Here is a 12,481-nt window from a genome sequence, read left to right as displayed (position 1 = left end):
AGACCGCAGCGGTGGGAAGCCAGCGACTAACCGCTTAAGCTATAGATAAATAGAGAACACATTGCTGCTCGGCAATAGATATCAAACCAAAATCCAAATTAACCATCCGGAAGAGAATAAGCAATAACTTCTAAATTATCTGTAGCCCTTGCCATCAAGCACAGATGAACGTAGGTAAATCCCAAAGAAAAACAAAATCAAATTTCAGACACCTATTTTGTTCGGGATTCTGTGGTTGGTTCAGACCGTTCAGACAAATGTGATAGGTATACTCGTATTGTGATTGGTACGGTTGACAGACCAATGTGAACGCAGGAATAGATGGCAGCAGAGATCATTGCAAAATTGGTCTTGCCCTTTCAATTTTACATTTGCAAGGAATTGATTTTGCTGACATCTTTTGACTACATTGTGAATAAACACCCGCCTTTGTCGCGCATTTACAATAAAGAAATGTGGAAGTTGAGAACGTTGAGAACGTTGAGAAGTAGAGAAGCATGCATAGTAGAATAGTAGAAGCTCGTCTGAGTGATCAGTGATAGGAAGATTAGAGAAACATCCTTCCGGTCTGAATGATTTTAGTGGTAATTGTGGTAAAGTCATTCGTGAATAAATTGGCTGATATTTGAAATTGTCATATTATAAGATACGAAATTCGGAGCTTGTATTCGAGTCTTGTGCACACTTTCGTGTAACTATGCATTTTGTAGTAGGTGATAAATAATGGGAAGACTATTAAGTGTAGAGGATGGACTTGTTCTGTGTAGGAGCACCATTAAGAAAAAATTGTTATTGCCGGAAAGTGTATTCCGGGGTCATGAGAAAGAGAAAATTCATCTGTCAGAACTTTTGCGAAGAACTGTTGAGATGGGAGAGAGTAATTCTGCCCTTTTAATAGGGCCTAGAGGGTGTGGAAAAACAACTGTAAGTTAGCAGTGTTTATATTACAATTATAGGTTTCTTGGAAGCTTAATTCTCTTCTGAAATATTTGTTTCTCTTCAGCTCTTGAATAGTGTTTTAAGTGAACTAAAGAATGGAAAGTCATTCCACAAACAAGCTTTGGTTGTGGAGTTGAATGGACTGATGCACACAGATGATAGACTCGCCTTGAAAGATGCCACCAGACAAATGCAGCTTGAAACTACTGTAGGCAACAAAGTGTTTGGGTCATTTGCAGGTTAGTTCTGTTGAGAACCCTACCTCAATTCAATTCAATTCAATTCAATTCAGTTAATGGTTGGTTTAAGTCACCAGTTCGTTTATCAGAATTGTTTAGCACATTTAATTTTGATAGCTGTTCTGTAGGAGATGGCTGGATATCTTGTGTCACTATTGCAAAAATTTAACATTTTTATATTTGTCAGTACATAGAAGGCAACAGACTATGGTCAAAATCGTTGATTTGTAATGGATAATGTTGGACTATGACTGTTTAGATGCCGGTCACGGTAGCCGAGCGGTCTAAGGCGTGCACTGTCTTCGCTCGCTCGGAAGCCGGGATCGTGGGTTCGAATCCCACTCAGGGCATGGATGTTTGTGTGCGTTTTTCTATGTTTGTCTACAGGTAGAGGCCTTGCAACGAGCTGATCACTTGCCCAAGGAGTCCTACCATATGTGTAAGATCTAGTAAACCAAAGTGAAACGGGAGAGTTTCATGGTGGTAGGCCTAGGCCCAAATTGAGGCTGTAGCGCCACAAAAAAAAAAGACTGTTTAGATACTTAAAATATGTTACACATAAGATTTTAACCCACTTCCCTAGTTTTATAAGGACAGCTAGACACATGGTATCAGGTTCATTCATGTTTATTCCCACAGTATCTTTTTAACCAATGGAAGATGGAACTTGGTAGAACAAAATGCCACAAGAAGTGACAGAATTTTGTACTTTATAATTTTCTTTCATTAGTTACAGCAGCACAAAATGTGTTAAGTCCTAGAAGGTAGAAATCGTCACAGACATTGCTGTGACAACCTCAGATCTCACACAGAAAGAAGGACATTGATGTTTGTATTGGTGTTTGTTTTCAGAAGAAGGACCTTCCAGATGTTTTGTGATGTGTGCTGAATATCTAGATGCTTAAATTTCCAGTAACATTCTGGTGTGACAATTAAGAAATCTCTATACCAAGAAGAAGTTCTGTTGTCCTCATTAAATAGCCACAGGATTAGAAGCAACAAAGAAGTGCTTCAGAAAGCTTAATATGGGGGCAGAAATAACACAGTACAGTAGTAAACGTGTTTCAGTGAAGCCTCAAAAGTCGGAAATTTGAACGTTGTTTTCTCTATGTTGGCCAGATATGAGTTAAACTATAGGTGGCCAGTGTAAGTTTCACTGTATTAAACTGATCAGCTCAAGGGGAGTTAGATGGGCAGGGTATATAACATGCTCTTTTTTGTGGGTTATTTAATGATGTTTTCAGTATCAAAACTATATATCGGAAAGGACGAATGACAAACTGGAAAGGATTTGGAAGGAAGTGGTCACAGCCTGAATACAGCACTATCCCACCATTTACCTAAAGGGACTGAGGAAAACTGCAAAAGTCAGATTAGCCAGTGACCTTGCCAAGATTCAAACCAAGCATTTCTTGAATAATAGTCTAGAGCATTACTCCCATACCAATCTATTATGTAGATATGCTAAATGCATACAGAGTTTTCAACAGGAAACCTGATGGAAAGAGACTGCTTAGAAGATCTGGGAATAGGTATGAGAATAATATTAATTCGGGTCTTCATGTAATTGGGTGAGGGTGTGGGCTGCATTCATTTTGCTCAGGATGTGGAGCAGTAACAGGCTCTTGGGAAATGGTAATGAATCTCCATGTTCTGTAAGGAATGGTAGCAAGTTGGCTGTTAGTGTCACAAGTGAAACTCAACTGAATGGCATTTGTTAGCAATAAAGTGAAGCGCAGTTTTGTCAGTGTAATCACATACAGTGTGTTCAGTTAAGAAGGAAACTAAACAACACCGTTGACCTGACCCAACATTCCTCACAGATTGCTGCCATAACTGCTGATAGCAGAATGGGTCATTAGCACTGATAAACATGCACCGTTACAGTTACAGCAGCAAAATTGTGCCTGGTCAGCAGTGTTGCAAAGTTTTCTCCTTGATTTTGACACTGATTACTCAACATAGTTTACCAGATGAATTTTAAATTCAAAAACCATCTCTGATTAAATGTGTATTTTTAAACCCAAAAACCATAGGCTCTGCCCAGAGGCATTGCTCTAATAGGACAAATGTCCACCATGCTAACATTTTCGTTACTTTTATATGATCAGATGTGCTCTTATCCACAAGTTTACAGTAGTTCTGTTTTCTAACTTGATTGTACCAGAAAAAGGAGAGGATGTGGAAGGAAATTTAAATTTATTTTAACGTCTTATGTGTACTGGTCTCCTATGAAGAGAATGCAGGGCAAATAGTGGTCATAGCTGGTCTATCTTAACCACTCTACTCTACAGTTAGGGACATGTGAGCTTCAGTGTAACAGCAGCAATGGTGTTCTCAGCTTACACAGTACACACAGGCAGGTCTTCATCATTCCCTTGCCTTCTCGTTGTTGGAGGGTAATATCTAATATTCCACTTAAAAAAGTAAAGCTATCCCTGTAACAGGCCATGAAGGCCCATAGGGTTGTGAGACGTTGAGGGTTCCACATTATCTAGACAATTGGCTCAAAGATGGCGGTAAGGTTGTCAGCCTTATGCACCAGCCACACTTTACTCCCCAGGAAACTTGTTTAATTAATTCCTGGTAATCATTTCTGTTAGAGGCTGAGTCGACCGCAGGGCCATAGTGCAGCTGGAAGGATTAGGTCAATTCAAAAAATCCAGTGACCTGATCGGGACTTTAACCCGCAACCTTCTGGCTTGTAGCATAGTGCCTCAACCAACTACACTACTGCGTAAAGTAAAGCTATCCCTGTAACAGGCCATGAAGGCCCATAGGGTTGTGAGACGTTAAGGGTCCCACGCTATCTAGACAATCAGCTCAGAGATGGCGGTAAGGTTGTCAGCCTTAAGTGCCGGCCATGCTCTACTCCCCAGGAAAATTATTTATTTAATTCTGGGTACTCATTTCTGTTAGAGGCTGAGTGAACCCCAGGGCCATAGTGCTGCCGGAAGGATTAGGTCAATTGAAAAAATCCATTGACCTCATCGGTATTTGAACCTGCGACCTTCAGACTTGTAGCATAATGCCTTAACCACTATGCTACCGCGTGCCCCACACTACTGTGTACCCCAGTATTCCACTTACCTTCCTTTTAACCTGCTGGTAAAATCAAGGTAGTAAAGATTATGCAATTTTTCAGATCCCAGGAATAAATGAGTCTGTCATTCCATATGTTTGCACACTGAAATATAGTTCAGTATCTCGCAAAATACTGAATCAAAGTCTCTGTGTGTATTGGCATGCATGAACCATAATCATATGTTTTTGACACTTAATTTTGCTTTGTATTTACTATATAATTTTTTAAATAAATGACAAGTAATAGACAGTGAGCTGGGATGGCGCAGTCAGTATAGCAACTGGCTATGGGCTGGAATGCCAAGAGGTCGGAGTTCAAGTCCCGGTAGGGTCAAGAATTTTCTCTTCTCCATGTTTAGTCTGGCTCTGGGGTCCACCCAACCTCCTACCAATTGGTACCAGGGGCACTTTCCCTGGATGTAAAGCGGCCAGGGTGTGAAGCTGACCACTCACCTCCAGCTAGTTCCAAGGTCAAGAAAATGTGGATCTATATATCCATTCCCCCATATGCCTTCATGGTGTGGTGCCTAATTATTTAAGCACAGGGACAACTTTACCTTTTACAAGTAATAGACAATGGTAAGAAATTTGTATCCTGAAAAAGTCCAGTATGTATCAGTAAAAATAAAGATTAGGTAGTAGCAATTTAACAAGGAAACAGCAGCACGGATCAGTGGTATGACAAAGTAGAACTGAAGTAGACCCACTGCTATTGCCACATTGTTAAATGTGCAAAAACTCGTGAGAATTGAAAGTGACTTCTCATATTTAAAGAAAGACACTTCTCTGTCTTATTAATGTTATTAATTTTCAGAAAATTTGACATACCTGCTGCAGTGCCTCAGGTCTGGTAACAAGGACACATGCAAGTCCATAATATTCATTCTGGATGAGTTTGATCTGTTTTGCACCCACCACAACCAGACACTTCTCTACAACCTGTTTAATGTGGCTCAGTCTGCTCAGGTGAGAATAAGACCATAAAAATCACACAGTAGTGTGATCCATGGCATCCGGATTGACTCTAAGATCCACCCAACTTCCTGTGTAATGGGTACTGTAGCTCTTTGCCCAGGAGTAAAGCAGCCTGGTTGTGAAGTGGACCACTCAAGTCCATGAAGTGTTGAGGTTAGGGATGTGTATCTTCACTTTCTTATGCAACTTAATATCCTGATATAGAATTAAACACAGCAACAAGCTTTACTTTACAGAGTTTGTAGTTGTTTAAATGGTCTCCATAAAGAAATGTTATGTTATGTGCCCTAATGGTTCCTTAGTTATACCCATAAAATCGGAAGACAAATAGAAGGCTCACGTGGCACCCGTGTTGTTTTACATTTCATAAAGGTATGGCACGAAAAGGAAATTGTAAATTTCTTTTTGGCAGTTTTTACTGCACAAAATTTAAACCCCTACAGTAAGAAGTGCTTGTGTTTCTTCAACTTCAGACATTCTCATGGCAGGCATTCTGGTACTACTGAGTGTAGGAAGGTAAAGGGTACAGGAGTGGAACGGTATCTAGTGACATGATGTTCATAAAAATGAGCGGAAACATGGACCTAGACAAACGTTCTTCTGAGTTATGACACTATGTAACCTTTACAAGGGAACATAGCCTCTGAACCCAGAAGCCCATTTTGCTGCTGTGCTGCAGATCTATAAGTTCTGTTTGAGGTGTCTTACAAAATTTTGTATTATTGATATCATCTTTTTCCACATGTGTTGTGATGGTATGGCCATCTGCTGACCTAAAAGATATAATTTCACTGGATTTGATTATCAGTTCTCACTCTCACATGTGAGGACCAGAATGGATGCATCTTATCATTTTAAATGTCTTTTTCATTGTCTTCTGTCTCATAGTGTTTCATGTAATCTCATATATATTTGATCTTTGTCAATTTTAAGTTAATATTTTTTCACAAAATAAGTCAAAACCAACTAATAATAACTAAAGCAGACAAAGGGGAACACATTAGTCATATTATACAAAAATGACTACACTAACAAAATCAAAGAGTCCATTTCTAAAAGCAACTTCACGAAATTACCACACGACATTACAAGTAAACAACAACAAAATATACACAGTAGTTTGAATAAATGCTACAAAGTAATAAATACAAATAACAAATGGAAGTACGTACTTCAATATGAATCCTGGAGCCCCCCTAAATACACGGCTTGATAAAACTGCACAAACAAGACAGACCCCCTACAACTGATAGTTAATTGGAAAGAAAGTCCTGGATACAAAATAGGTAAATACACAAATACATTATTGAACAGGGTACTAACATGCCATACTCATTTAACGTCCAGAACTCTCATAGCTTTGCACAATCCCTTTTAAAAGCCGAGATAGATGAGAATACAAAGCTTTGCTCATTTGACATAGCAAATATGTACACAAATATCCCAACTTCAGAACTTTTAAATATAATTAGAAACATCCTGAACTGCGATTACTTTGAATTGAATTGAATTGAAGAGCAAAGAAGAGAAAGATGAATTGGTAAATTTAGTAAACATGATTCTCGAACAAAATTATTTTCAATTTAACAACCAGTTTTTCAAACAAAATGAAGGTCTTGCAATGGGAGCTCCTCGTCTGCCATATTAGCAGAAACATTCATACTCGACCTTGAGCATACCATAATTTACCAGATCCTCAATAAACACCAAATCATAGACTACTACCGATATGTTGACATATTGGTTGTATACAATGAACTACACAAGAATATTGAAAACGCCCTAATAGAGCTCAATAATGTACATCCAAAAATAAAATTCACAATGGAAAAGGAAACACACCATAGGATCAATTACTTTGATATGACAATTACCAAGGAGTACAACAAATTAACTTTCAACATATATCGTAAGCCCACCCAAATGAACGTAAAAGATCTGCAATATACTATCTATTAAATTGTATGAACACATATCCCCTCACCCAAGAATAAAGGTCAAAAAGGGACAATCATAAACAAGATGCTAAAGGATAACAGGTACCAACAACTTTCCACAAATTTTCAACACCAAATGAAAGTGCCATAAATTCTACACAAACACTGCTAAATACTCTAAAAGAAAAAAACTAAATGGGCCACCTTCACATATTTCAGACCTGAAACTAGAACCATCGTTAACGTATTCCGAAATACTAATCTTAAAATTGCTCTTAAGACAACCTATACAATCCAACACCATTTAAAACTTAAAGGAACACCAGGAGATATATACAACCAGAGTGGTATATACCAGCGACAGTGCAGTGAATGTCCTCTCAAATATATCGGACAGACATGACGCACATTCAGAGCTCACTACAGAGAGCATATAAAGGCTATTAAGACTAATAAACAACACTCTAAATTTGCACTACCCATTTTGGATACAGGACATACATTTAACACGATGGACCAGACCTTGGAAGTATTACACATAGAAAAGAAGGGACCCAAACTCAACACTTTAGATAGGTTTTATATATATGACTTAACGAAGAAGGGCCCGCAGTTGAACAATACGTTCACAGATATATATAGTATATAGTCCCATATTTGATATTCTAGTAAAAAAAACAATTCAAATCGCTCCACCCCTTCCCATTTTCTCCAACCACTCACAGTATCCTCCTTTCCTCCACTTCTCTCCAATCGCCCCTTCGCAAACATGCCCACACATGCAGATATCCCACAAGCAAATACTTCAGACCATACCTCTACATTATAGTGACAGCATCCAGGCAGGGGCAGCCCGCACCCATACCATTCATAAGTACAACCTAATATATGTAAGTACATTACTATATAATTCCAACAACATGGTTAATAACATTACACTTACAAGTTGCACTTTGTAATAATAATTAGATTGTTACAGATCGCTTACTGTATATTGAGCTTAAGCTCTATAAGACATTACCAAGGTCATGGCTACATGACCCATCCTATCGAGAAAATTCTGTTATGCGGGTCCCCCACGCTGTTAGTCGCTTCTTCTGGCTTAAAACCAGGCCTACACATAGCAGTCGCAGAGTGTTACCAATGAAACACTATTTTAATTTTCATGTCTGAGTCTTTGTTCTCTTATTTTAATGTTTTAATTTCTTATTACTTTTGTAATTTTAAATACAATTTTTATCTAAGGGTTTTAGCTTCAAATTTTGCCCAAGATTTGTTATACATTCACATTTGAATTTAATATCGAGATACAATAAGGATCCTTATTCGATGAATAAAATGACAATTGATTGCAACCCAACAACTCAGACTGGTGCATTGTATGCCTGATGATGACCCGTGAAAGGGTCAAAACATGTCGCGTCTCTAATAAACATAATAAAAGCAAATGTTGATGCAGTAGTGTCTTCTTTGTTTTGAATATTGATTGTTGTTGTGTAGATGGTATATCCTATACTTTATATAACTTAAGAAAAGGTAAAGCTATCCCTGTAACAGGCTGTGGAGGCCTATAGGGTTGTGAGACGTAGAGGATCCCACATTTTCTAGATACTTGGTTCACAGATGGTGAGGTTGTCAGCCTTATGTGCCAGCAGTCCCTTACCCCCAGGAAGATTTCTGGTATTCATTTCTGATAGAGACTGAGTCAACCCCAGCACCATAGTGTGGCTGGAAGCATTAAGTTAATTGAAAAAATTTATTGGCCTCATCAGGGATTGAACCCACAACCTTCCAGGTTGTAGCATAGAGTCTCGACCAACTATGCTATCTCTTGCCCCCTCTCACTATGATCTGCAATTTATTTTCATTATAAGATAGTAGTTTTCTATGTTGTAATATTATGTAATCTTCACAAGACTATGCAGCATTTTAACCCAATTAAGTTTTCACTTCTGTGAAACCTCAAATCTATAACTCTTTGTTTGAGATATTTTTCAGTACCATGAATATTTAATAAAATATAAAAAAAATAATTTCTGACTCGTAACGATGTGATATCTTAAGTGTGATCAGCGTTGAAGCAGAATATCAAAGACAATGAATTATGCAAAATTACATGTCCCCCCGCCTTTAATTTTACTTGTGGTTTCCCTTGTGACAATGGAGCCGTGTTGTATGGGAGAAGTAGGTTGTGGTGTTCTGAATTGGATTGAACTTGCTAGAGTAAGAGAGAATAGGAAGCTCTGCTGGTGAACAGTTAGATCCTATAACAGTTCTTGTTCAGATGAATGTTGTATGCACAAAGAAGATCCTTTACAGTGGAGTTGGTTGAGAAACATGGGTTTTAAATTTCTACATAACAGTATCCTACATCCCAGCAAATTATAGAATATTGTATTTCTGCAGATAGAATTAGGAGTCAGTATCATTTTCCTGTGGCATTCAGTTTTTTACTAAATTTAGAAATTTAACACTCTGTTTGTGCCAGCACTATTCCCTTCGATACTGGGTTCAGTTAGCATTATACTTCTAAGAATACTGCAGCAAATCTTGTTCCTGATACAGCTTAACAATATCACATATTTTATTACAATAATTTGTCAGGTGTCCCCATCTGAATATGTTGGAGTTCAACAGAGAAAACAAGAAACTTCTAACAAAAAAACAGCCAAATTTTCTGGTTTAAAAAAGGTTGTTTATTCTTTGTCTTCCCCCATATGTTAATTTTTTTTTCTCCTCTTCAGCTGTCATACACAGAAGCTATGTGACCATACAGTGCAGTTTACAAAGAAAGTAGGTAGTTAATAGTTTATTGTGTATTTGTCACTCAGTGGGTTGGGTTAGAGTGCTGAGGTCTCTTCATGTGCCACTGTTACTGATCCCAGAGCTGTAAACTCTAAAAAAAGATTTTTCATGCATCAGATTCCCAAACTATCTCCTCCCATCAGGATCATGCATGGAAATATTACATGAAAATTTTGTTTCCCAAGGTCATTTGAAGTTATCTTTTGTCAATTTTGTACAGTTATGAGCTGGTTATTTTTCCAGAGGGTTTTGTTCTGTATGTGCGAGGTATTGACAGTCGCAGTCAATACAGTTGTATTGACAGTTATGTTTTCATATTTCATCCCAGGCTGTCATTTGTGTAGTGGGTCTGACATGCCGATTGGATGTGATGGAATTGCTGGAGAAACGTGTGAAGTCACGCTTCTCGCACCGCCAGATATTTCTCTTTCCTGGCAGTGGGCAGAAGGAAGAGAGCAATTTTGAGACACGCATGACACTGCTAAAGAGTCTTTTGTTGCTTTCGGAAGATGATATTCCTGTTGCGGGTTCTGTGTTTGTGCACTGCTGGAACAGTCAGGTGGAAAACTTATGTATGGAAGAGGCTGTTCAGAATGTGATGAGGACAATATTGAACCTGGACAACAGTGAGAGGACTTTAAGGTCGTTTCTGGTGAGCAGAAAATGTAAATAATTATGATTTGATTAGACCTGTTCATGTGTAACTGATTCTTGTGTTTATACTCTTCAGCTAGGACAAGGGTTTAAATGTCAACAAAACACAAGAAATTTTATAATTATTCATCTCATGATTCGAGTCTGCATCATCAACTTCACTATCTGTATGCATGCAGTAATCACTCTTTAGCAATATGATCCAACACAGGAAATGCAAAAGATGTCTTGTGCATTAAGTATATTTTTGTTTGTGAATTTATTTGTGCTACTAGGTATGTTAGCAAAGGCTTTATGCTAGCAATATTGAATGTGTTTTAGGATCTCTTGACAAGACTTCATAATAATTTTAGTTCCTTAACTGCCAGGTGGTGGTTGTATCACGTCTGAGCCATGCACATGCTTCACTGACTGCAGAGGATTTCTTAGAAGTGCACAAGTCGTGGACAAGGGATGCTAAAGTTGCCATGATTGGTGGGTTATCTGTACTTGAGTTATGTTTGGTAAGTGACACTTATGGCCTCCTGCTGGTCTGCTACCTAAATGTGATAGGGAGATTTGCATGTCCTGCTCATCTGGAGAGCTGTGCCAGTGGGAGCATAAGTTCTTGGTAGGTTACCCATGCTAGACAGGTCAAAGGGTAGGGGCCAGTTGAAAGGTAGCCCCTAGTTCCACAGGTTGGGAATTGGGCATTAGGCTGACAACCTTGTAAAATTATATGTGTCAAGAAACCTATCATTGGATGCCAGATGAGAGAAGAATGGGCAACTGTTGTAAAAGGAGGCTAAGTTTGATAGAGGATAATAGAGTCAAGGAGTAAGTGACACAGTCTGTAGTGGCCCAGAAAAGGGGTCACTACAAGTTTCATATTTCACTGAAATATGTATTATATGTTATTCATCAACTTTTGTACTACAAACTCAGCTTAGTCTGTATAATGACAGATTATGGGCTGGACAGCCAGGTTTTGATTCCCAGCAGGGGCAAAAGATTTTTCACACTCTACAGCATCCAGATTGGCTCTGGGTCCCACCCACCATCCTATCCAATGGGTGCAATGGGCCTCTTTCCCCAGGGGTAAAGCACATGGTGCTGACTGCTCACCTCCATCCAGTGCTGAGGTCAAGAATGGTGGAGCTATACATCCACTCCCCCATATGACTTCATGGCATAGTGCTTAATTAGTTAGGCACAGGGTCAGCTTTACCTTACAAAATCCAGGTTGGCTCTGGGGACCCACCCACCCTCCTATCCAGTGAATAATGGGGCCTCTTTCCACAGTGTAAAGCACCTGGTGCTCACTGCTCACCTTCATCTAGTGCCAAGGTTTAGAATGGTGGAACTGTACCTCCACTCTTCCCATACATCTTCATGGTGTGGTGCTTATTTGTTTAATTATTTAAGCATTGGACAACTTTATCATTACCTTACCGTAGAATAGCAGCTTCTTTACTTCATCTGGTCACAAAACTAAGGCCAATAAATGACCTCTTATGGTCCTGGAATTGTAAAATATCATAATTTGGTTTAACCTTCATGTATAGTGTGAATTGTTTCAAATAAAATTCTTTGAGGATGGGTGGTTGGCGGGGGTGAGATTCATATTTCATGTTATATTGTAATCTTTTGTATGATAAACCATTTTAAGGAATACCACTAAGTTTCTCTTTCAAATGCATGTAAAATAGGAGTTACAGTAGACCAATATTAACCAAAATTATGTGTACGACGTCTTATCAGAAAGTTCCCAGACTGTTATTGTTGTAACTGCCTTGAAAGGGGGGAGTGCAGGGTCACAATTCTGCAAGCCTATTGCATCAGTCTGCCATGTAACACTGCTGTGAACAC

At 38.7% G+C, this 12,481-nt stretch overlaps 1 protein-coding gene across 1 annotated transcript; it reads left to right on the top strand.

The window, feature by feature from the left end:
- Positions 1 to 349: 349 nt before the first annotated feature.
- LOC111869661 (origin recognition complex subunit 4) lies at positions 350 to 11,136 on the top strand (the record flags this gene model as incomplete). Its single annotated transcript, XM_023861338.2, is given in 5 exon segments — positions 350 to 924; positions 1,004 to 1,178; positions 5,077 to 5,228; positions 10,308 to 10,631; positions 11,002 to 11,136. Coding segments are annotated over 5 exon segments (987 nt in total), but the record flags the coding sequence as incomplete, so codon positions are not given.
- Positions 11,137 to 12,481: the final 1,345 nt, after the last annotated feature.

Source organism: Cryptotermes secundus, unplaced genomic scaffold (genome assembly GCF_002891405.2).
Source record: "Cryptotermes secundus unplaced genomic scaffold, Csec_1.0 scaffold839, whole genome shotgun sequence".
Taxonomy (NCBI): domain Eukaryota; kingdom Metazoa; phylum Arthropoda; class Insecta; order Blattodea; family Kalotermitidae; genus Cryptotermes; species Cryptotermes secundus.
The sequence above is the reverse complement of the archived record's forward strand: the minus strand, read 5'-3'. Positions and strand labels throughout refer to the sequence as shown.